At 44.6% G+C, this 26,656-nt stretch overlaps 1 protein-coding gene across 8 annotated transcripts in view; it reads left to right on the plus strand.

Annotated features, from left to right (window-relative positions):
• Positions 1-26,656, plus strand: part of MBNL3 (muscleblind like splicing regulator 3) — a 122,806-nt gene that overhangs the window by 34,362 nt on the left and 61,788 nt on the right. For all 8 annotated transcript variants that reach the window (XR_012160639.1, XM_073358508.1, XM_073358510.1 and 5 more), the window contains one exon: positions 6,179-7,120. Coding sequence is in view for 7 of the 8 variants with exons in the window: in XM_073358508.1 (XP_073214609.1) it covers positions 6,947-7,120 (174 nt within the window). In the remaining variant the exon portion in view is untranslated. The remainder of the gene's footprint in view (positions 1-6,178; positions 7,121-26,656) is intronic.

Here is a 26,656-nt window from a genome sequence, read left to right on the forward strand (position 1 = left end):
AAATAGGCCTATATCCCACTAATGAGACTTTTTCTGCCACAGTGTTTTATTTCTCTTACTTGGCCTGTTTTTAGCATGCTGAAAGCTGGGGGCTAGATTTGACTCTCTGGCACATAGTATGATCCATGGTGATTCATAGCCCCCAACATCTGTGATTAGACCCTGAACGAACACTTTCCAAGCATGTCCAGGAAAGAGAAATTGCAAATCTGTTCCTTTTTATGGGTAGCTGAGCTAAAGAACAAAAGAGGTTTTTATTTCTTTCTAGCTGCTAAGGTCTACCTTAAATTAAGTAAACTGTTCCCTGAGGGAGAAAGTGTCCAGGTACAGAATGTTCGTAAAGGAAATATTCCAAGTGTCTATCAAGCCCTTAAAGTGTTTGCTTTAACAGAATAAAGGCTTGGGTTCAAATAGATTTTCTGATTTAAAAGAAAAAAAATGTCTGGAAGGTGATGGAAAATAAATTGACCTCCTTGGGATGGAGCCTGCAGCCCCTCCTGTACGTGGACAAAAAGTAGGCACTATTAAAAAGCCAACCATCGGCATTATTCTTTACTAAGCACAGGAGCAAATGATGTTAATTGCTGGTGCAGTGCTCCTGCATGCGAATAGTTGGTACTGCAACCGCACTAGAGACCATGGGAATTTCATATTCATGAGAACTGTGGGGAGCCTAAGTCCCAACTCAGCAAAACATCTGAGCATATGCTTTAATGCTGTGTTGAATTGGTCCTTCACTATTAAAGCCACAGATTTCCCTTCTCTTTTTGTGTGGCTTCTTTTCACTGGTATTCATTGATACTGCTTCAGACTCTTTACTTTAAAGGGTGGGGGGTTTAAAGACTCAGGCGTGTAGGGAAGGTTCTCAACCTTTTCTCATTTGTGGACAACTACAAAATTTTCCGTGGCGGTGCGGACCGCTTTGGAAATCTGTTGTCTGTATCTATAGTTGAATTCTGTTCAGTCAGTTTTCAGTCTAGGTCTTTCGTGGGCCCATTAGACATGGTCTGTAGACCCCTCAGGGACCCCAAATCAAATAGGTCAGTTTACAAATAAAAAGGAGGGTTTTCCCCTACAAATGTCGAAACTACTATCTCACTCTGGAATCTGTGTAAATCTGGATTCTCTCCTTCTCATCCATCACTGTCAATAATTTCAGTAACAAGATTCTCCAGGTCAAACCCTGGCTTTTGTTCCCGTTGAGGGCTCCTAGGGATGTCCAGGTGTGCAGAGGAAGGTAGAATTTTACCTGCACTGCTTTTACTACTGATGAGGGTGTGTGAGAAAGGAAGGACCCAGTTTGGGACCCAGATTGCGGTTGTTGGGGGATGTGTAAATTCCAGTGGATTTTGGTTTGGTTGGGGGAGGGAGGGGGAAGAGGTAGGTGTCCCACCCCTAGAAAATAACTATCCAGGACGTTTGTGTGTGTTGTTTTCCTCCATTTTTAAAGTGTCTGTGTCCCATGAAGCATTTACATGAGCATTAGATTTATTTGGAAAGTTTTTGGTACTGGAAATGTTAAACTCTAATTTCAGCCTGTGAATGAAAAGTTTAACTGTTCTAAAATGTTAAAAAGGAAGGGCCCTGAGAGCACCAAGGTTCTTGTTTATACCTGGTAGAAAATGTTCAGATATAATTCCCGAAGTGTCTGGCAGCCAAGAGGGAAATAGGGAGTGGGCAAAATTGCTGCTTATTTATTTAGATTTAACATTTTTAAAAGAACAGCCATACAAAAGCTCTGCTGGAAGCTGGACTTTCAGTAACAACATCAGTGATTCAACAATGTGACCATTTACTGGAATCAACAAAAGACGGGACAGCTGAACTGGGAATTTTGTCAATTTTTAAAAGCATTGCTCCACCCAGATCAGAATCCATCAAGTGTGGTGTTAACCCATTCAGATTGCTTTGATCCAAACTTTAATTGAAGGAAAACCCACTAAGTTGGTAAAAGACTTTTGCTGTCTAAAATAGAATCGGGACTCGGTTATTATGTTCTGGTATCTCACTTAAAGCTATTCATTCATTTTGGACAAGATTGGGGATTAAATATGCTTGCACAGTGAATCACACTGTGTGTGTGTTGAGTTTCATTTCATAAAGCTTTAATGTGTTTTCTTTCCACCAGTGGGTGTGTGTTTTTCTGTTGATGGGAAATCACAACAGTCCTGGTTTATAGGACCCGCAGTTAGGATAAAAGGGCTTTTTACGTGTAAACTGAGCAATGTGACCTGGAAATCACTGGGATACAATAAATAAGGAACCCCACCATGCTGTTTTACTGAGTCATTTTTGAGAGCAGAACCACCTTTGAAAGAGTATCATTGATACATGGGAGCTGGTTGAATCAACCTGTCACTTACATTACTATCTGTGTGTGCACTCTGCTGTCAGGAAACATGCACATGAGTTGGCATCCATCAGAAGTGTGTGTATGTATGTATGTATATATCACTGAAAAGGGATCACTGACAGGGAGCATAGCAAGAATTGGACCACGGAGCAAGTATGTTCCTGCCTGCTCTCCGTCCTCACGTTACCTCAAATGGCCAGTGCATACTAATCCTGCCAAAGACTTCTTTGACACGGCTGTCACTCAGTGGACTGATCCTGGTCCCACTGACTTCAGTGGCTGCAAAATTGGGCCCTTTGATTTCCACAGCAAGCCCATAACCTCCTGTATTACAGGCAGTCGTGATCTGTTGCTGGGCCAGGCATTACGTTCTGTGGTTCTAGGTTGCTGAAGGAGGAAAGGCAATTACTTTCTGCTGACATTCTGTTGAATCATAGAATCACAGAATAACAGTTGGAAGGGACCTCTGGAGGCCATCTAGTCCAACCCCCTGCCCAGAGCAGGACCAATCCCAACTAAATCATCCCAGCCAGGGCTTTGTCAAGCCTGACCTTAAAAACTTCTAAGGAAGCGGGGGGGGCTAAATTGTTCCATTTGGTAGCCCGGGATATAGGTCCTGCCAGACAGACGTGGCATGTTTTGCAGCAGCTCCAGACCAGTTTAGAAGAAAGCTTCTCCCCCTTTACTCAACTTCCCACAAGCATAACATTAACAAAAGCAATATTTTGTGACCCTCCTTTATAACTTCGTTCTACTGAGCTTTTGGGGGGAAAGGGGGCAGTTTTGTTCCTCTTATTTGAAATAGATGGGAGAATGAACAGTCAGTATCAAAACTGTGGTAATACACAGAACCGGAAAAATGTGGAAACTGCTGTAAGCAAAATGTATGCTGCTGAGAATTGAATTATGGGGAAAGAGCCATACTTTTATGCTGTCAGCAGTGGGGCTTGTTGAACTTTTCTTTCCCCTTTGGTTTTATTTGAGTCTCATGGCACCAGTATAAAATCCTCAGCGTGATGTTAGAACACAGGTTTTAGATTTTTCCCTATGGCTAAAATGGACAGGGATCTATATTGTTGGGAGGGGAAATCTGCAACAATCTAACCATTGACAGAACTGGCAAGTTATGTCTGTGATTACTTGTATGAGTTAGGATTCCCTACGTCTTTGGGCTGTGATCTTGTGAAATCATGCAAGCGTAAACTGGGTTGGGACTGTTCTGTACTTGTAAGCCTCTCATCCAAAATAAACCTAGGAAGTAGTGTGGGTGATTTAGGCCCTGGTTTAGCAAAACATTTAAGCATCTTTTACTTCAATGGGACTACTTTCATGATTAAAGTTAAGCATGTGCTTCTGTGCTTTTCTGAGTCAGTAACAGTGATGCCCCAGCAAGGTGTGTCTGGGGGCATTGCACTGCTGGATTGTTCACGTGTAAGAGAGAATCTGTGTGTGTGTATAAAATATATATATATATATGAATGATTCTGTACTGGAACTGGTTGGGGGGGAAGCAAACATTTTTAATATTAATATTTCATAGGATATTCTTGATGAAAAACAAAACTATAATGGAAAAATGCCAACCACCTCCAATATTCTATATTAGACCTATAGGAGAGAGAAAGGGAGAGCACATAGTTTGTCACATGCTTTGAGACTTTTCAGGATGAGAGGAGCCCTGTAACTGGCAGATGGTAGTTAATTGTTACACATTCACACTAAATGGTATATAACGGGTTTGGGCCCATAACATTCAGGCTCAAAGAAACAGACCCTCGTTTCCAGTGGAGTGTAAAGCTTTGGAATATGGCCCTCTTCACTAGAAAGTTGTATTTCAGTCTGCTAGGAGTAATTCCTACAAGCGTTCCACCTAATCCCCACCCATTCTCGACCTGTGCTAGCTCGTTTTAGGAGCTGCACCCAGCTTGTTCCAAGCTGTCTGTGGAGATGTATCTATGTACTTTCATACATATGCCCTGTAAAGGAGGATTGAGAGGCTGGACATAAGTGAACCAGATTCAAACACAAAATTGCCCTGCCTACAAAATCAGGATCAGTTTAGCAGCAGTCCCTCTGTTCCTGACTAAGCCCAGAAGACACTGGGCCAGTTCTGCTTTCTTCCCCCTCCCCTTCAGAGATTAAATCATGTCTGGTAAATTTGGCATTCACTGTCTCTGTTCTCTGCCTGATACCCGAAAACGAGACGTCCTTCTGGCACTATAGACTGTTCCACTGATGCAAGACTGCGTAAGAGTCCACGTGCTTTTGCATGACTCTCTCTCTCTCACTCTTGCAAATCTGTGACTTTAATTGGTTCAGCACATACTTGGAATTTACTTTGCACAATTTTAGTTTTTTAGTGTAAAAAAACAAAAATGTAATGACAGTGCTTTCTCCAGACACCTGGAGTGCATTTTCAATTATGTTAAAATGTATAAATTGCTAACAAATGTAGTTCTGATAACATATCTACAATATAGGAAGAATTTAAATGTCCATTTCTTGCAATGTGAGGTCCCAGTCCTGCATACACTTACGTATGTGCATACTTTTGCTCACGTGAGTAGATCTACATGCATGTATATGTTTGCAGGATTGGACCCTTATGTTTTGCAAAAAGAGGTGGATTTCAGAAACCTTGAACCAACTTAATCCTGTCAGGCTCCGTTAGCTGCCTCTAATATAAATGTGGGAAACTCCAGGAATGGCTTAACATGTTACCCCCCACAAAGAAAATCAGTGATAGAAAGTTATGGACAATCATTTATTGTCCAACATGCTGAAGATGCTGGAAACTGACTAACTACAATAATTGAAACCTCCTTCAGCCTTTCCGTAAAACACAGTTGTTAACAATGAGTTAATTTTTTTTCTGCTCTGTGCATGTGGCTCAAGTTTCCATGTCGGTTTTGCTTTTGATTTTGTCAAGCCCAGATTTATAGACACACGACTGTGAATTAATCTCTCGTTTCCATGTAACCTTACAGTCAACTGCTGAAATGTATTCCCCAGTTAACACTGGGTTAAATAAAACACCTTACTGACGCAGAGCTGTGTACGTATGAGGGCTGAACTATGGCAGTGCCTTCTGCTTTGCTTCTTTGTACACAATGAAAGCAATATCTGCTCTTCCTGCCAGAAAGCTTTCTATGGTGTGGGAGGGGGGATTTTTAATATATTTAAAAAACAGAACAACAATTTAAGTAGTCTCTGTCTGAAAACCATTTTATAGTGACTGTACTCCACCCTGGTCTCGTGTGTTACTGTTTCTCTGTCTAGCTGCATTCTGAATGTGGCACACAGCCACCAGCCGTTCTCTTTAAAGGGGAAAAATAAGCAGTTGGTGCTTACAGTAGGTTAGTTTTCAAAGTGATTCTTATCCTCTGGATTTCAGGAGCAGGTATGTAACCCAAACCTCATCTTGGGAGCAGCCCATTAAGTGAATCTTGTGCTAAGCTACTTAAATTTGAAACACAGAGGTGTATCATGAATGCACCAGAGGCCGTCATGTAAGACTAAGGCATTTTCTGTGCAGTGGGCACAAAAATGAATGTCTGCCAGAATAGATCAATATGAAACAATCTCTTTTATTGGGTGGCTGCCCAGACCTTCTGGTGCAACAGTAAATCTAATTGGTTGCTTCCTCTTACCATGCGCAGCTTCATGTGGGAAATGCCCTTTTTATCTACAATGGCTGACTGCACTATGCCGCACTGTCAGTAGCTGCAGATTTCCTGTTAAAATGAACACAGTTGTTTAAAACTAGAGTTTGGCAAGGGGGAGATTGCATTGTTTTAGCTGATTCTATTTCTCTTTTTCCTACAGGTTGCTGAAAAGTGCCTTTCCTGAAGCCACTGCTGCTTGGATTTCTGTCTAAGGCTGTCTCTCTCTCCCCCCCCAACCCCTCCCCCCCCCTTTTTTTAAATTTGGCATTGCTTGCAGTTCATACCCTAACGGCAACTCATCCATCTCCCCCCCCCTTTTTTTTTCCTTTTTACACTCTGTTCACTCAGCCATTTTTTTCCTTCCCGAGTATGTAGCAAATATTTTTGAGTGATAATATCCTTTCGCTCCTTTTAATGCTCGCGAATTGTCATTTTTAGAACCAAGAAATAAAAGGTAAAAAAAAAAGTTTTCTGCCCAAGGACCAAGACCATTCCGCAAACAGAAGCGCTGCCAGCCGCATATGCTTTTTGCAAGAATAATTGAAACCATTAAGTGGAGAGCACAGAATTCTTTTGAAAGTCTGCCAGTTATTTTCAAGTAACTTTGGCAGTGGCACAAAAATATAACACTTATATTTTAACTTCTACAATTGCACTTTTAGGAGCTGGCCTCTCATTTGATTTTCAGTTATTCTGATAAGATTTCTATTTTATGATTGGCTTTATGTTTAATTCTTGTTGAAACAAACACAATTTGACTTAAATGAAAACCTAAGTGCTGACGAATAGAAATTTTACCAAAGCAACAAGTTAGTTATTTCTTCACATTTAACTTGAATTCACTTTTTTACCCTTTTTAAAAAAAATCAGCAGTAATATTGTCCTAAAGAAGGGTGTGATTGCTTGTGTTTTAATTTTTGTTTTTAATATGGCTGTAAACGTTTCCCTGGTTCGTGATACAAAATGGCTGACTTTAGAAGTATGTCGAGAATTTCAGAGAGGTACTTGTTCTCGATCTGATGCAGAGTGCAAGTTTGCCCATCCGTCACGGAGTTGCCATGTGGAAAATGGTCGAGTTATTGCCTGCTTTGACTCTCTAAAGGTGAGGACTGTCTAACACATACATTGCTTAATCTCACTTTGCTATCATTCGCTTCCTGAATCATTTCAACTGGGTGGAATATGGGAGATGAGTATAACAAGTATTTTTCTGGAGGGAGGATGTTGTTTGTGTAGAATGTAGCCCCTAAAATCTAGCCTAGCTAATGCTTAGCACCCCACAATTGTTTCATTCAGCCAGATTCAGACACTGGAAGTATCAGGAAGTTTCCTGAGAAAGGTACCAGCAGTGTTGGTAGAGTCAGGGAAAACTTTAACTCTGCCACAATTATGTTTTGTATTCGGTTTTGACGTCTGGTACAAATGTACAGAATATCGAACATCAGAGAGAGAGCACATTATGTAGAGCATTTTGAGATTGTAGGTCATGGCTATGCCTGAAATGGAGAACTCAGATTACAGACTGTAAATGAAAGTGAAATGAGAAAAGCAGAGATCCAAAACTGAGCATCCTAGAACAGCACAACTTTTAACTTGTGTCCAGAGCATACTGGCTTTGAATTCAGAACAGGTCTCTGAAACGTGCTTTCAAATAAAGACACAGTTTTCACTAATTGATCAGCCTCAGCTGAATTTGCCTGTATCGGGGTGCAGCTACACTGCACCAAATATGTTATAGGCAGCCAAAATATTTGGAGAGTGGTGCCTTGAGAAAGTTGGGGATTGCAGGATATTTCAGGTGATGTGACAAGATGCACAGTGTGCAAATCATATGCGAGTTAATGAGCTAAATCTTTTGCTAGTGATCATTCCTGCGAGTTCAATTTCACAAGAAGTAAATGCTGCTTTATTCCTTGTCACAGATAAAGTTCATTGGGAAACTTTAAGTTTACAGAATTACCAGAGTCTTTCCAGCAACAGAGATAACAGGAAAATTATCCTAATTCACCCACTGAAAGCCTAAGCCAATATTTTTCAAAAGTGACTAGTGATTTTGAGTGCATCAAGTCTGAGGTGCCTAATCTGAGACATAGAAGGGACCACCATGATCATCTAGTCTGACCTCCAGCCTATCACAGGCCACAGAACCTCACCCACCCACTCCTGTAATAGGCCCATAACTTCTGGCTGAGTTACCAAAGTCCTCAAATCATGATTTAAAGACTGCACGTTATTGGGAATCCGCCATTTACTCTAGTTCAAACCAACAAGTGACCCATGTCCCATGCTGCAGAGAAAGGCGAAAACCCACCAGGGTCTCTCCCCATCTGGCCTGGGAGAAAAATTCTTCCTGTCCCCAAATACAGCAGTCAGACACTGATCATGAGGGCAAAATCCAGCAGTCAGGCACCTGGGAAGGAATTCTCTATAGTAACTCAGAGCCCTCCCCTTCTAGTGTCCCATCCCAGGTCATTGAAGATGCTTGCTTAATAGCAGCCACAGAGGGGCCACATACTGTTGTAGGCAATTCGTCATACACTCCTCTCCATCAATATCCCCTCCCCTCCATAACATCTTAAAGGTGTCTGCTTTTTTCAGAGGGCACTTTTTGAAAAGTGATCTCCCTTTAGGGTATCTGAAGTTGGGCCTGGATAAAACTAAGACACTCAAAATCACTACTTACTTTTGAAAAAATCTGAGCTTATGCTTGTAGTGCTAAAGTAGGATAAGTTTCCTGTTTGAATTGCTAGAAAGAATCTGGTAATTTTGTGATCTTAAAAATTTCCCATTTAACTTGGACTTTTTCTTGAAAAGCCTTGGGTTTATTTTAAACTTCGGGCACAATAGCTAGGTGAACTAGTGAAAATATGTATGCATGAATTAAGACCATGTCCAGGTCCCATTTGACATAGTCTAACCTGTATTATTACAGTTTTTACCACCTTAGCATTTTCCCATTTGTTCCATGTTGATAGGAAGTTCAGACATCCAAGTTGCATTTAGCTTTGTTCTTGTTAATCCAAGTTCATCAGATGATTCCTTAGTTATATAACGCTGTTCAAATGTTCATTTACATTACTCATCTGCTAACAGTGATAGACTGAAATATATTTTTATCAGCAAAGAAAAAAGTTTGTTCCTTGTGCCCTTGAATCTTTTGAACTGCAGCCAGTGGTCGGACAAATATTTTGGATAAAGAGATTAATACGTTTACTTTAAATTGTATAACATTCACTTGTGAGATAAAAGGAGTACAGTAAATATTCGGTGTGATAGTCCAATATATCTCTTACTGGACCACTTGAGAGAGCCGCAGAAGTAGGTTTTAGTTTGGAGCTCCCCACAAACGGCCTAATCACTCAGTCTGGCTCTGTTACTTAACACCCATAAATTGCCTTGCAGGCAGGACTAACTAAAGCGACCTGCAGTACATAATGCGGGTTACAGCTCAGTAAGGAGCTCCTGACAAGCACCCAGGCTTCTGCCCTAGGCAGTTCTCTGCAGAGCTGGACTCAAGGAATGAAATGTGCAGATCCCCATGTGCACTGGTTGGCTCAGGTTCAAATCCCACTCATTGGCAATAGCACATGGCTGCAATTAACTGGGGCGGGGAGGAGTCAGGGAGCATCCAGTTTGGAAGGGAAAAGAGATATCAAAGATGTTGTTGAAAGTTGTCAGCTACTAGTTTAAGCTGCCTGCTCAGCATGTATTTCATCCTTTTTGTTATGTGTAATTAGGTAATGAATAAATTTACACACTCATTACAGCCTTGTCTTCAATATAGAAGCACATGCTCTGTATAGACCTTTTAAATGGCAGGAGAACAGAGTCTGAGTGGGAAGTTTTCCCTAGACTTCTCTGATTGGATCCGTTGCATCTCAGTGGGCCAGCTTGCTTCATCCCACAGAGAGGAAACTGCCGGAGAGGAGTAGCAATGTTTGACCCCAAGTGCCGCCAACCCCACAAATTCCAGAATCATAGAACATCGGGGTTGGAAGGGACCTCAGGAGGTCATCTAGTCCAACCCCCTGCTCAAAGCAGAATCATCCACCAGGCCCTAAAAATTGTGTGATCGGCTTTGAAATGAGGAGGCTTTTAAGCAGTAATCAGTGTGGGATCCGTTTGATTTGCTCTCTGGGTTTTGAGCCTTTTGGGTGAGGTTTCCAAGCGTTTCTCGACAGCTGCGTGGGCTGGAAACTTATTTTTTAAGAAACGCACCAACTCTCCTGAGGCTCGTGATGATCCTGTGAGATGCGACAACGCTGGGCCCCGGGGACCCCATTGTGTGAGGGGGCTGTAGAAATAAGCCAAATAAAGACGCTTCTTGCCCCGGAACACTCAGAGTCAAGAGTTAAGAAACAGTTCAGCAGGTGACTAGATGAGAGGTGTGAGGTGATGTGTGGTGGGAGCCGAGGTAACTGTTATCACAGGTGCTGGACTCTGACCCCTCCTGGTCTCTTCAGGTGCACCTTCCTCAGGTCTTGTGCCTCTCACCATCATCTCTGGCTTGGGGTGGAATCAAGCGGTTCTCCCCTTCATAGTTGGCACCTAGGCGTGGTCTGAGATCACCTCAGCAGACCTGAGTTCTTGGCAGTGCCTACATGCAACTCCCTCTGGGAGCTAGGACAGCCATGACCAAACAACAGTATTTATTTAGAACAAAAGCATTTCAGAGAAAACCGATCTTAAAGCAATAAACTGTCTAGACACTTGGCGGCCTTTGCCTAGGGCTTCCGGTTCTCTGGAAGGATCCCGCTCTTCGCAGAGCCACCTTGTCCCCCTGGCAGCCCCTGACATTTCCCCCCCCCCCCACAATGGCTTTTTAACCGTTTAATGTTTTCTTGAGCTCTCTGTTCCCAGCATTGTGGAAGAGCTGTGTCTCTTCATTAGAGACAAGATGTAGGATGCTCAAAGCTAATAGGTTTTCTCCGTTGTCTTTCAGTTGCCCCCCAAGGTTTGTTTCGCGGTTGCTTATCTGGATCCAGAGTGTTGTTTCCCTGCTTGTTTTTCCCACAGCCCCTTATTATGTTGGAACAGAACATTAATACAGGGATGTCTGGTTACCCAGTATGCAATCACATCACCTCGCTGACCAGGTCACATGCAGTGTTCTTAACATTATTACAGCTTAGTATTCTTTGATTATTACATGCCCGTCAAACGGTAAAAACAGATATGGTTGCAGATGTAGCCTTGGTTGTCAAAGGAAACGCCAAGCTCTCTGTTCCACATGTCTGTGTGCTTGTGTCTCTGCCTCTCTCTTGGTGTATTTTCTCTCCAAGAAATATGGGATACATAATGGGTGGGTTATGAAGTTTTATTTACAGGAGTCTGGGGCGGCTGCATTATGCATCACAGTGCAATCTTCTTTGGAGCCTCAAAGAGTTGGGACCAATTTAGGAACCAAAATTTTGCAAGTTCAGGACTGAATCTTGCCCATCCTGGAACTCAGGCTATTTGAGAGGGAAACTGAGGGGAAGAGAAGGAAATCTTTGTCTGGCAAGTTGATTATAAAAAGAAGAAAAGGTGCTGTTTGAAGCTGATCAGAAGTTTAGCTTGTATACCAGGACACCCCTCGCCCCCCCCCCCCCACACACACACACTGTGCTTCCTCCTTCAGGTTCGTTAAGGAGAGCAGGATTATTTGAATTCAGATGTGTATATCATACCCCAGTTACTGCTACCTTTGGAGAACAAATTTCCAGTGCTTTCCCTTTACTAGGTCTGCCCCGGGCAAGCAGAACTGACAGGCACTGTCGCAGAAAAGACTCAGGGCTCTGATTTGGTACAGTGTTGGGATAACTCTTTTTATCTTTTACTGGAGGAAAAAAACACCCTCCCAGCGTACTGCTGGTTTATGAGGTGTACTGATATCTGTTATGTTTCATGGAGAAGTATTTGTTAAAGAAGCTATGAAACAGAAAATAAAATTTCAGCAAAGGGTAGCAGGGTACTTATGCCCCTATAAACTAGATAGCATTTACAGCCATGCATCAAATGACTGTAGTTTTCATTTCAAGGGAAACAAAACAGTAATATTGAGGGAAGGGAGTTAATCTGCAATAAGGCCATTTCAATTAATTAAAAATTATCAAATAAGTGTTAGACTCATCATGTTCCTTGCTCAGGTTTAACATACAACTCCATTTAAACTAGTTGCATTTTCAGGGGGCCACTCTTGATCAGTTGGTTTTGCCAACTTGCCCAGAAATACCAGGGCTTTATAGCAGTCCTCCAATAAGTGCTCATCTGTTAACTTTCCTCAACTATTCAAGCATATAACCCATACCACTGTGAGCCTTTCTGTTTTTGAATTGCCTTCTTGGCTGCTTCTGTACAGCTTTAAAAGAGGTTAAGAAATATATAGTTGAATTACTGGAAATACAAATTGATATGTAATGTGACTGGGCAAAGGAACTTTCATAGATACAAATGTACTAATTAAGTGTGCCTATAATATGGACCAAAATTTCAAAGAAGCTTTGATTTACATTTGTAACCATTTGAATGCCCCAAATATGGATTAATGTTTGAAAACAACATTTGTAATCTCAGGTTTGCTTACTTGGTGTACTGGTGCAGAAAGAAATCCAAACCTTTTGGATGCCAAAATGTAGCAAGCCAAAAATCTCAGATGTCCAGATTTGGATTTGCGGGGGTCAGATTTGAAACTGTGGCCTTATGAAACTACTACTGTCTGCTGTTGTTTTTAAGCTGGTCAGCACTAAACTACCTCGTTGAAACATTCACATGTGTAATTATGTGTTGGTAACAGATGTGATACAGAAAAGGCCTTGATTATTCAAAACTCAGTTATCCAAACTTTGTTTTCAACAATTGGGTGGTGTCACTTGACGTCTGATAGTTACATAGAAAATCTCCCCAGGCAGTCTGAAACCTTGATTATCCAAATGTATTCAATCTACTTATGAGATTAGGAGACACGAGGTTGTTCCTTATGGGCTTGATACTAAACTTGAACCCCTTCTATTCTGACTTCAGTGGAGTTACCCCTGATTTACATTGCTGTGCGACCAGAATTGGGTTTGATATGTGTTAAGATTTCAAAGCCTATGGGAATTAACATAAACAGCACTGAGCTCAGTATATGGCCATTTTCTTTTTAAAAAATTGATATTTTCTTTGAAGTTTTTAAGAGAAGGATGGTAATTGAATTTTAGACCACATCTCAGAGAGTTTAGCCAAAGAGAGCATGTCCACATAGGGAGTTATTCCAGAATAGCTATTCCTAATTAACTCCATGTATGGACATTCTTATTCTGGAATAAAAATGCTTTATTCCAGATTAGTTTGTCAGTGGAAATAACTTAATTTGAAACAAGGCACTCTTATTTCTGGGATAAGTGTGTCCATACATGGAGTTGATCAGGAATCGTTAATCCAATTTAAAGTCACACCCTGTCTTTTTCTAAATTATGGTAACTCTCATGTGTAGGCAAGCCCTAAGTAAACCAGACATACAATTTCGAAATAAATTGCATTTGTGAGAAGTTTTTATTTTACAGCAGAATGACCGTATCTGACCAAGAATTAATTTATTTTGCAATGGCATTCTATTGAAATTTTGGCAGGTTTTTGGATGTCTAAGGTGTCTTATGGCACTTGCTTAATTGCTTTGCTGAATCAGAGCCTAAAAGAGGGGAATGAATGTGTATATATGTGTATATATAAAAAATCTGTAATTACTGGGATATTTTTGGTAACAGTGCCATAGTTGAAATTAAGGAAATAAATATACTTAAAATGTAAAAATAATACACATTTCTTAGAGCCTGATCACCTTTGTTCTGTGCATTACGATTCAGTCTGTTGTAAAAAAAAAAAAAAAAAAAAAAAAAGGTATATAATGTAATAATTTTGTCAGCACACAGATACTGGTATTTATCCTTTGCAACTAGCAGCAGACTCCCCTTTCATAGGTGCAATCAAGGGGATGAGACTGAAAACTAGGAAGCTAATGTAGATGGCATGTTTGTTTTAGCACTTGTTCACGAATACTCTGTCGTATGACTTAATAACACCCATTTTTTTATGTTCTCTATGTATATAAATCTCCCCACTGTATTTTCCACTGAATGCGTCCGATGAAGTGAGCTGTAGCTCACGAAAGATTATGCTCAAAAATTTGTTAGTCTCTAAGGTGCCACAAGTACTCCTTTTCTTTTTAAGTGGAGTGTTGTGTACGTACGGTTGGTTTGTTGTGGTGGGAGAAGTTACTTCTGAAGCTTGTGTGTGACATGCACGGAGTAGAGTATATAGCCTATGTTTTTAATCTGCACAATGCATGCCTCACTGCAGCAGTGGACACAAAATAGCTTAGGTTTTTTTATGGTTGTCCGTAGAGTTCTGTTCTTTGCAGCTCTAGGATTTTTCACTTGATTTATTTATCTGCAAATATTAGTAATTCCTTGTCTCTGCTCATGGTGGGCAGCTCTAGCAAGCAGATGGGTTTTTTGGGGTTGCTCTAGAGAGGGCCAAGCTCATTGTTCTGGTTGTTCTTTCCAGAGCTGAGAATGTGTTGTGTTAGCTTGGTGAGTTGCATTCTCCCAGGACAGGTGGTTTGTGGTACCTGGCAGCAAGCAAGGGCATAGTATACCATGAGGAGACAGGCAGAGAGTTCCTATGCATGCACAGTGTGCAGGTTTTCTTTGCATTGTGTTCTGCACTGCAGACAGCCCCTGCCTGTTGTTGTCCCCGGGGTCTCCAGGATTCTTCACTTTGTTGATGCATTTAGAGAGGTTGAGTTTTGTGCCCCTGCTGACCCTGACACCATGATGCTGGGAATTGCAAGGTGGCTGCCCATCTGTGTGCAAAGTGCCTCCAGGATGGATTCTGGGGGCAGCGTTGTTCAATCTGACCCAGCTTTCCTGTGATCGTGGCTGGGCTGTGACAGGTCCCACATGGCTGGTTTCAGGGCCATCTTGCTCTTTGCGGGAGCAACAGTGAAGTCATGTAAGAGGCTAAACTCCTTAGTTAGCTGCTCTGAGCCTAACCCAGGTTGATTGTGCCTTGTAGGCACAGCACTGTGTGGAGGGGTGGCCTAGAGGCAGTGTGCCCACTTACGGGGTTCAGCTTAATAGCTTACATGTGGGCAGCTAGCTCCTTTGGCAAGTGCAGGGCCAGGATGGGAGGACGGAGTCATGGCCCTGCCCCTTGGAGCCTCTGTGCCCCCGGGGGCTGTAGGGAGGTGGGAAGCCTTTTTGCTTCTTTAATTAAAAGCTATAAATGAGTTTCGAAATGCCTGGAAGGAGGTGGCCATCTAGGAGTGCCCTGGGCCATGGCTGGAGCAGCAGCACTGATGCCTTGTGATGTGGTCTAGAGAAAAAAGCAGAGTAGAACCCTGTATTCTGCCAGCATACTGCTGCAGCTGTTAGCGGATCGGAACATTAGCTTGCCTAATGTCCCTGTGTAACACATTGCGTTCTCAAAAAGAAAAGGAGGACTTGTGGCACCTTAGAGACTAGCCAATTTATTTGAGCATAAGCTTTCGTGAGCTACAGCTCACTTCATCCTTTTCTTTTTGCGAATACAGACTAACATGGCTGTTACTCTGAAACATTGCATTCTGCTCACAGTCACGGCATACGTCTGTGTGGGGCAAGAGGGTGCCATGGGGAGAGTTCGGTCTGGCTAATCGCCCATGGGATCAATCTTGGAGACTCATGAGCTGCAGTAATAGGGATCCCTAGGGCTCTTGGTTGGCTCCATTGGAGAGGCCCTGGGTTAGCGCCCTCCCAGGCCTGGAGAAGAGTTACTTATGGGACAGCCCCATCAACATCACTGTTACTCCTTGTCAGCGAGGGGCTTTTCTTTCTTCAGCTCTGCCCTTCACGCTTGTCCCATCATTACAGCGTTGTCTGCGTACCAATAGCCCTGTGGAGATAGGGCCACAAGTGGCACTGGCTGGGAGCAGGCTGCTCCAGGATCTATGCCCTGGGGAACAGCTGTGCCTCCCTGAGTCAGTCTCCATTCTTGGTCTCCCCCCTGGGGAGTTCTGTGCCAGCCCCAAGACAGGACTGAGCCTAATGGGCCTCATTTGGCCCATCCCTTTTGCACGATCTCCCGGGTTCCCCACGTCACTTCTCTGGGGTTTGCCTTTCCAAGTGCACATTCCCTGGCTGTGTGGAGAGATGCAGATCTTCTGCATGGGGATTGCCACGCAATGACGGATGGCTGCATGTTGGCCTGTGGTCTCAGCACAGCTCTCAGTGGATAGATAGATGCCCACATCCCTACGGGCATTATTAGAAGAGAGATGAGGGAGAGTGACCTCCCTTCGGACCCTATCTAGCTAGGGTTAAGGTCAGTTGCAGGAGCAGTGCAGGGAAGCTTGTGCTGCTGCTCTCCATCCTGTTCTGTGAGATCAACCTCCTCAGTTATCAGCCTGGCCTCTTTCATGACACCAAATTCGTTCTTACCAAAAGAATTAAAGTGCGTATTATTTACTCAGCTCAACGGTGATGACTTCCGTAAGCCACTTGGCTGATACATGGGTAAGGTATATTTGGCATGTTGGCCCATTTAACAGTTAATGGATCGTACTTGGGCACTGACTGTGCATAGGAAGTGTCCTTAGGTATTTTCCTTCCAGTCAGTTGTTGTGCTTTGTAACGATCCCTTTTGGAAACTCAGCACCTCTGCTGTTTACTTTGATTTGTGGAGATCAAGAGCAGCAGGCTGCATTGTGGAGTTGGTCAATCTGAGTGAGGTGGACATCTAAAAAAAGAACTCCTGAACCAGCAAAGGTCATGTTTCCAATCGTTTTTCACTTACTCTTGTCTAGCGATATTTTCCTGGGAAGCATTTCACCAGCTGCATGTTTCTCTCTGTCTAAGTAAGGCTAGTTCTTACCTGACAGGTGTGTGGGAGCACCTGCCCTCAAGCAAAGTGCTGTGGCTCCTGTGTAAAGGAATCAACTGACCTGACAGGAATTTGCTCCCCTCTGGAGCGCTGCTCCACAGCAGAATCACCAAGTGCTGTTTTCTTGCTCATCCACAATTGCCCACTGCCTGCCCACATGGAGTGTCTCTGCAACACTTCTGCTGCCCGGATATGCAAAAACAGGGGGTCTCTCTTTGAATTAGGTTGGGGCTTAACTCCTGTGGGGAGATGGCGAGTGGGTTTTAACTCGGCCCCATTAATGTCTGTGCAGTGCATTGCCGCTAGTAGAGGGGCTGCAGAGCTGAAAACAGCTGTACCCTTTGTTTTTATCGAAACCCTCAGCTTGGGTCGTCTTTTCCCTCCAGCTGGGCAGCTTTGCTCCCCAGACCTGGCAGCCCAGCAGGCTTCGGCAGGCTGCACAGATGGGAGAGCAGGACTGGCCTCGTTCTGTGCAATGTACAGGAGAGCAGTCAGGGGGACTGTTGGGTCAGGTTTAGATTTGCCCATAAGGGGGGACATGGGTGTCGATTCCCAGCCAGGGAAGATCCCTCCCAAAGAATCGTTTGGCTTTAGGGCTTAATTTTGCTCGGAAGGTGGAGCTTTCGGCCCCAGAACCAGCTCTGGCAAGGTGTGGCAGCGTGCAGAGCTATGCTAACACTTTCATCATGTTAAAATAATGGTTTAATTAACCCAGTTCAAATGTACGGGGGGCACCAGATTCACAGTGCTGCTGTATTCATAGCTAGCTGCCCACCCGTGGCTGTAGAACTGCCTTTCTTCTTCACAGCCCCGCCCCCTGATCTATTACAGCTGCTCCTTGCTCTGGGCCCTCCGGACTGTGCATATGTTCATTTCAACACCCGGGAAATTGGCAGGATTGGGTCCCCTGACCACATTTCTGAGGCCAGGAGCTCAGTGGTAGAGTCAAAGCAGCTTCAGGAAGGGCTTTTCCACATGCTGCACTGCCAGCATCTCCTCTTCCAGCCAGCACGCAGTGCAGAGCCTACCCCTTGGATGTGGTTAGAGGGCTCTCAGATCCCATTTCTGAGCTGGGCCTAACTGGTGTCCCACAGGTGCAGAGCAAGCAGCATTTTCGGCATTAACCTGAGCCAAGAGTAACCTTGGCATTCTGGTTAGGTAGATGGTGGTGAAGTGCTGACTCCTGTTTTCATTTGCCTAAAAAAGCAGTAGAGAAAGTTCAATTGGGTATGACTCTGAACCCTTCAGATTATCTGCACGCTGCTTGAACTGATTCATCGTGGAGACCTTTCCCGGACAGGCTGCAGAGTGGCCCAGAATACAAGGTGCCATCTCCCACTTAGCACAGAGCCTCCTAGCTAGGCCCCAGCTCAGCAAAGTACTGAAGCAGATGCTTAACTTTCAGCATGTGTGAATGGACTTCCGAGGCACTCCTCATGCTTCAAGCAGAGTAACTTGTTAGTGCAGGGCCCAGGGTAGTGACAGCAAGCGGGAGAGGAATTTTACTCTGTATACCTTCCCCAATTCCCATGGTAGTTTCCCTCTCCCTGTCACCACTCACCACCCAGCTTAGCACTATTGATTTCCTTGCACACGCTGACAATCAGGGTCATTTTATTCAAATATGGGCACTTAAGTGGCACTGACGATGTTTGCGCCTGCCAACGGTGGGCAGAAACATCGGACGCAGTTACCTGCTGTGCAGGTGCGAACGCAGGCTCTCGTCTTGCAGGTGCAGCCCATTGGTGAGTATGTGTTGCAGGGCCCCTTCTGTGCTGGCCTGCAGAGGATGAGAGTCTGGTACCACCCCAGCTAGAGAGCTTTAGCTCGCACTGAAGCAGCTCCTGCTTTTAGCCCTGGTGGTCCTTAGTTCAGTCCCAGCGTGTCAGCCGAGACGGTGGCCATTGCCCAGACACAGCTGAGTGCATGCATGTGCGCCGTTAGGCTTCCAGGTACCCTGAACTCTGTGTGTGACATGATGCAAGTTGGCCTGTCATTGCCCTTTGACCTGTAGCACTCACTCTTCACAAGGCTCTTTGATAAGGTAACCTCTGATAAGAGGGTAGTGCACTCTGGCTTCCAGTCTGGTCAAAGTCCATTAGCATGGCAATACATGCTTCTTGCTATAGCATGCAAAATCCATGGATTCTGTCAATAGCATTAGAGAGACAACACTGCACCGTCTCTACAAAAGTTGCTCTAAATTAAGGTTTCTACCGTGTGCTTCTATTGTCTTGTAAGTGCTGTGGGCCTCACTAAGCAGAAAGGTTCTACAACAGGGGCTACAAATATCGATTTGATTTTCATTTAGCACAGGCTGTACTTCCATTTAGCTATCCTCTCTGCTACCAGTGGGGCATCCTCTGTCAAAATCACAGACCTAAACTATTCAACAGCTGCTCACACATTTCCACCCCGTCAGCCTGTGTAAAGGCTCTTCTGTGATGTAAGCCTTGCTGGAAGTCTCCAGGTGCTAACATGAAACTACTCTTTAAAGATGAAATAGATTTTTTTTTTGGTAATCTTATCTGCAGTGACGTAACCTCCCTGCCTGTGGTTCTGCATGCACTGTGCATCATTAGTTCAGTTTTCTATATTTCTGTGAATTATGTTGCCACAGGCTGACTTGGTGTGATAGATACTGGGATGCATCAGGGAACTCCATGGTTATATGTGAAACTGTCTGAAGAGCAGGGAGCACTTTCTGAGTGTATGTCTACACAGCAGTTAAATCCTACAGCTGGCCTGTGCCAGCTGACTCAGGCTAAGGGGCTGATTAATTGCGGTATAGATGTTCAGGTTTGAGCTGGAGCACGGGCTCTAGGACTCTGCGAGGTGGGAGAGTCCCAGAGCTTGAGCTGCAGCCTGAGCCTGGTCATTTATACCATAATTAATCAGCCCCTTAGCCCGGGTCAGCTGGTATGGGCCAGCCAGGGGTGTCTAATCGCAGTGCAAACATACGCTAAGTGTCTGATTCAGGTTTGTAGGTTTATGGAGGTGCAGCCTGTCAGGAGCTGTACTTTGCTGAATGCTGTGTAATGCTGAGTGCACCGAGGTGTTCTGTTGGATTACAAATGTTACAAACAGCACTGGATTCAGAACCCAGAGTTATACCTACAGGTTGATTTCCCTCTTGTTTACCCCCCCTTTGAGCGGACGTCATTGGGGTCCCTCCTGCGGCACGCTGGTGTGAGTGAGAGGTGAAATGGGCCCTAGGTAGAATTGAGGAAAGTTCCGGTTTCGAGGCATGCTTTCCTTCGCTTCGATTGAGTAGCTGAAAGTCAAGCTCTGTTTTTTCCAGCTCTCACACTGGTATCAGTATGGTGCAATCTGAATGTAGGCCCCGACCAGGCAAGCTGCTCTCCACAGACAGACCCTTGTGTGTGTGTGTGTGTGTGTGTGTTGGGGGGGGACAGTCTACGCAGGAACAGAGGCTCACTGTGTGGAGCAGCTTGCAGGGCTGGTGCCTGACATCCCTGTTGTGTTGGTGATGCCGAGCTAACAGAGAACCCACCTCCTGTTCTCATAGCTACGTTGGCGCAGCAGCACTAGCAGGAGTGGAAAGCAGTAAAAACACTTAGACAAATTAATGGCTACGACTCTGACTAACCCACAGAGCAGATCTTTGCAGCAAGATGGTGCCAGTTTCACATGGTCCCTTTGCTGACCATAACACTCTGGCTTATCCATTTGAAAAGAGGGTGCAGTAATTTATACCTATATAATTGAGGGGCTTGGAAGCTTATCAGTAAATATAATCAATGCAGGCCAGGTTTTCAAAAGAAATCATCACCCAGCAGCTCCCACTTAGGCAGCTAAATAGGTGGCTAGATGCTCAAAAGAGGAGCTGAGTTCTTGTTGAAAATCTTACCCTGTAAATATCGTTGAGTGGCTATTAAATAAATGTGTTGAGGTGCTTTGCTGAAATTGCCTTATGTGGGCAAAGCTTGACCTACTGCATCTTAAAAAGTCATTTATTATTGTCCATAAAATAGCAAAAGACAAGCTTCTTAAAGACTGTGAGGTGCTCAGAAACTATAGTAAGGGGGTCCATAGATAGTAGTCCTATTGAAGTCAGTGTGAGTAAGGATATCCATACTGGCTCTGAGAGAACTCTTGCTGCATGGATAGACTTCAGCGATGGCTACTATGTTCTTTAAAAGGATTTATTTTTAAAGGCGATTAAATCCTCCATCTCCATTCTGGGACAGGTAGGCAATCTCTCCCCAAAAGTAAATAAGTGTTCAGCTTAAATATAGGTGTTTGCTATAATATAATGCAGTATAAAATTTACTCTTATCCATACAATATAAAGAATATAACAAAGGAAGAAATTGTCGAGCTGCTGCTACCAAGACATCTTGGGGCTTTAGCTCTCTTGGCTCAGTGCAATCCCGGGATGTCTATATACTCTGATGCCTCCAAGTCGTCCCCCTGTTGTTATTTTACTCAACATGTTGCCACAATCAGAAGACAGGTTTCAGAGTAACAGCTGTGTTAGTCTGTATTCACAAAAAGAAAAGGAGTACTTGTGGCACCTTAGAGACTAACCAATTTATTTGAGCATAAGCTTTCGTGAGCTACAGCTCACTTCATCGGATGCATACAAATAAGTTGGTTAGTCTCTAAGGTGCCACAAGTACTCCTTTTCTTTTTACAATCAGAAGAGTTAGTGATGGGGTTCCAGCCGGATGGATTTTCAGCTTTAGCTCTTAATTTTTGCTTTTGCTGGTTTGCTGGAGCTTTAACCTGGTCCCAGTGTAATTCAGTATAGCTGGACTCAGCCCAGAGTTTGCAACTCTGCGGGAAGATTTAGTTTAAAGCAATTGTGAGACGTTTGTTCTTGGAAGGAAACGCTATGTGTTGGAAAGGAAAAATGCTTAAACCAAACGCATTTGCCTTTTTTAAAGATTTACAGCAATGTTACAGCAGATGGTGTGCTTACAGTGCCAGATATTATTAGAAACATGATTAGTACTAATAAGGTCACCGTCAGTGAAAGAGAAGGTCAGTGTGTGGACCTTGTTTGCAAGGTGACAGCCTACCCTGCAGGGAAGAAGGGTTTTTTTTCACAATAGCAGAATGCAGATGTTTTCACATGTCATAAAATGGTTGCACAGGAGAGAGAGAAACCCCAGTCCAGCCTAGCCCAGCTGTGGATCCCGTGCACCCACACTTTGGGCTAGATCCGCAGCTGGTGGAAATCAGTGTAGTGCTACTGAAATCAATCATGCAGAATTGATATGATTCCCAGATCAGCGCAAGAGCCTCTGAAAATCACGTTACCGAGCATGACTTGTGTGCGCAGCGTTTGTCTTCATAGATTCTAAGGTGAGGAGGGAGTGCTGTGATCGTCTGGTCTGACCTTCTGTGGATGGCAGGTCCTAGGACTGCCCTGAATTAATTCCTGTTTGAGACAGAGCAGATCTTCTCCCTCTCTCTCCCCTTGCTCTCTGAAAGAGAAACTAGCGGTCACATGAGGCACCACGTCCCCGGTCAGCATCCAGCCCCGAAGGCAGAAGGAGCTCATGTTTACAGAGTTTCTGTGGTGATGTAAAGGAAGTGAGGGGAGAGAAGGGGGATGATCCCACCAGGCCCGGGCATAGATGGAATTCTCCGGTGCACCACTGGGAAGGTCTTGCTTCCACTCCACCTCTTGGCTTGTCTGGCCTATGCACGGGAGCCTCACCAGCAGATGGAGGCAGTTGGCACGGCTTGAGAGAGCTTGTTGGCTGCTCCCAGCTTCTGTGGAGTTGGGGGCACCCACAAGCCGCTGGAGAGAAGAGGACGGGGCCCCAAGGGTGTTGCTTTGCCAATCCTGGGAACAGGAGTACTTGTGGCACCTTAGAGACTGACCAATTTATTTGAGCATGAGCTTTCGTGAGCTACAGCTCACTTCATCGGATGCATACTGTGGAAAGTGTAGAAGATCTTTTTATACACACAAAGCATGAAAAAATACCTCCGCCCACCCCACTCTCCTGCTGGTAATAGCTTATCTAAAGTGATCACTCTCCTTACAATGTGTATGATGATCAAGTTGGGCCATTTCCAGCACAAATCCGGGGGCGGGCGGGGGGGAGAGAGAACCTGGATTTGTGTGTATAAAAAGATCTTCTATATTTTCCACAGTATGCATCTGATGAAGTGAGCTGTAGCTCACGAAAGCTTATGCTCAAATAAATTGGTTAGTCTCTAAGGTGCCACAAGTACTCCTTTTCTTTTTGCGAATACAGACTAACACGGCTGTTTCTTTGAACCCTGGGAACGTGGCCCTGGGTAGAGGAGAGACGAAGAGAGCTCCTTCCATAGCCTTGGTTACGAATGGGCAAATGACAGCTGCTAATGGCCTCACCACCTTGTTATGAAAGAAGGTCTCTCCGATGGATTAACTTTGTCTGCCTTGCCATGGCATTGGTCTGTTGCAGATCTTTATCATGGGAGCATCAAAAGAATAATAAGGGTGCAGCCTGACTTCTGTGCAGCTATGTGCATTGGTTCTCCAGGGCACATCTAGAAAACCAGACTGGATTTCAGGAGTGTGCTGCAGTCTGCCCCCTTCTGCTCCCCCTGTGGGGAGTGTCTGTCATGAGAGAGTGGGGAGTGCCTATCTGGGCAAAGGGGTTGCTGAGGGCACATATAGGCATCTTGAAGTTGTGGGCAACTGGCCTGAGAGCTTAGGCATATTTGGGTTGTGGTTTTTTTTAAGTACACATTATCCGCGGGGGCATGGTTGAGGCTGGGAACAGTCACACGGAGATTAGTCCTTTGAAGAGCCGCTGCTACACTCAAGCAAAGTTTAAAAACAAAACCCAGCATGTAATCAAACGTTACTAACCTCTCACGGTCTCCTGTATTTCCTTCTGTTGCTGCCCATTGCCAAGATACTGGTGTGTAAATCAAAGATTTCTTCTGCCTAATCAGATCCCTTCCTCCTTGATTCATTCACGTGATGGCACAACACAGGGGCCCTGACACCGCAATCCCTGCCTCGTGGTGCTGCGAATATCAGGTCGGGGTATTCCCAAGTGAATCAGACAGGGGAAGGTGGAATTTGATCTCAGTGGGAGTTTCTGCCTACAGACAGGTACTTGAGGAGCCCAGTGACACTGGGAATGGAATACAGGACATGCACGGGATGTGACCGCTTAATGGGGTCGTCTTCTAGCTTTAAATGTTCACCAGATGCGGTAGGGATGGGTTTAGTCTAGGTCAACCACAGAACTGTTCTGAATAGAGGTTGAATTCTCATGCTGAGAATCCCATTTCTTTGCACTTGGGGGTGTTTATTTTTCATACAGTACTGCGGGTCTGGTGGGGCAGACGTACCTTCTTCTGCAGGGACCCTGCTGAGTCCTGACTCCCCATCCGAAGACCCCCGTTCAGCCTCACTCCCTAGCAGCCTGATTCCCTTCCATTCCTATATATGGCCTCTCTCTCCCCTCCCCACGGGTTTACTGATTCCCATGCCCTACTCTTTCCTCTATGTCCTCACATCCCTCCTCCCAGCCGTTCACTCTTCCTCGATTTTCCATGCCGCTGCTTCCCAGTGGACTGGGGAGATGAGGAAGCAACACCGCTGGAAACCCCCAGATGTTCTGGCTCCATGCCCCAGACCCATTGCTGCCCAGTGAGCCAGCAGGGCTTGTCAGGTCCAGGGTGTGCGGTGAGAGAACCAGACCAGGTAAGTCAGGAAGGCAGGCTGCTCCACGTGGGTGGCTGATGGACCTAGACAGACCAGGAGGTTATTCTCGGTGAGGCTAAAAGAAGTTGCGACAAATGAAGGGAATAGCTTTTAGCTGGCTGTGCCTAGGGGTGTGGGGAGTGTCTCAGTGTGCCAAAAAGGTGGGGACTCTTTGGGCTCGCTTTGCAGGGATTCCTCTGCCCAAGCAAATACGACTTTGAGGAAAAAGGGAAATGATCCACTGCAGACAGCATGTCCAACTCACAGAGTATGAGTTCAGTCATGTGGAAATGTGCAGCACAGTGAATGTAATCTTGTGTTAATTTCAACTCTCAGCACAGTCACAGCTTGTGGATTGCTGATGTGCACCCCCAGAACACCCTGAAACCGTTTGGTAGAACAGTGAAATCTCTCCCCCTGCCTGTCTTGTCGTAGGCATATATCCGCTTTTGCAGCCTCAGTGATTTGGAGCAAGTAATTTGCAAGGAGCACAATATAATACTGCCTAGTTCCTGTGTGCAGCTCCGACCTGAGAGCTCACTTCGCTTCTCTGTGCTTGTATCTCCCCTCTCACAAGTTCTTAACTTGTGTATTTAGACTGTGAGCTCTTCAGGGGCGGGAACTGGCTGGTGTAATATGAATGAAAATAATGTTTGTGGAATATTCCATAGTAATGTATAAAGCCCGGGAAGTCCTTTCTGAGAGCGGAGTTTGCGTTTTAGGATTGGAAAGCTGTTGGAAGTGGGTGGGAGACTTTGATGTGTATTTAGTCCAATCCAAGCAAGCAGGTCAAGCATCCTTTCAGGAAACAGTCCTGGCATCTGATGAAGTGGGTTCTAGTCCACGAAAGCTTATGCCCAAATTAATTTGTTAGTCTCTAAGGTGCCAGAAGGACTCCTTTTTTTTTTTTTTTAGTCCTGGCAGGAATTCTCCTCTTTGGGAAAAAGTCTTAAGAGGAATCTTTTTTAACCCATTTCTTTATCAGAGGAGCAGGTACAAAGGTTGGCATAGAGATTTCCGCTAGATCTAGCAGAAGTAAATCTATCCACTATAGCAAGGAAGCGCACCCTTTACCGCTTGGAATTCACGGACATACACAGCAATCGTGCTGCATTCCAGACTTGCTAATGACATGGCAGCTACTCCTGTCATATGTCTATAGACACTGCAGATGTCCTCAGGAAAGGTCATGTGGGCTGACAGGAAAATCTGTTGCTAGCCAGATCAGGAAGGGGCCTATGTCTGTGCGGATACAAATAAATGGTAACAGGACAAGCTGGCTTTCATCCTGCACAGACCTGATCTAGGTAATGGAAGATCTCTTCCTGACCTCAGTGGCTGCCTTTTTAGAGAATTCTGCAGTCTCTAGCTATCCCCTGTTTTACAGAATTGCAAATAACAAGAGCTAGGAGGGGCCAAGTGCCTGCAGGTTTATCAAAGGAAAGGAATTTAGAAAGTAGCATTTTCAAGATCATTCCAAGTGCTGTTTGGAAGGCTGTTCTCTACTGGAATGTGAATCCTTGGATTCTTCCACTCCCCTTGACTGCAGAATAACAAGCCCTCTTTATCACTTGGCTGACTTGGCATATGGTAAGCAGCTCCTAGTGAATGCTGAGAGCAGGGCGTGAGGAAGCCAGGATGTTGAGCAAAGCTGTAATACAGGAAGAGGTGGCATATTGCAGGTTTGATCGGTTGGTTTATGTGAGGTGTTAGAAAGCTTCAGGCTGCAGCCCTAATAAATCAAAAGGTTCCTATGCCTGTGCTTGACGGGTTTTCATCTGCCCATTTTTCCAGGTTGCTCTTGTTCTCCCGTACAAAAAAATACCTGAGCGAACTCCACACTCAGACAGGCAGCATCATGGCAGTAGCCCTCCTATTCGACTTAGGGGGCAGATTCTTCTCTTAGCTGGGCCAGTGTGCATCCAGAACACCACTACCTCAAGAGTTACTCAGATTTACACAAAAAGAAAAGGAGTACTTGTGGCACCTTAGAGACTAACCAGTTTATTTGAGCATAAGCTTTCGTGAGCTACAGCTCACTTCATCGGATGCAGAATGCATCTTTTTGCGAAT

The sequence above is a fragment of the Lepidochelys kempii genome, chromosome 9 (genome assembly GCF_965140265.1).
Source record: "Lepidochelys kempii isolate rLepKem1 chromosome 9, rLepKem1.hap2, whole genome shotgun sequence".
Classification (NCBI taxonomy): Eukaryota; Metazoa; Chordata; order Testudines; family Cheloniidae; genus Lepidochelys; species Lepidochelys kempii.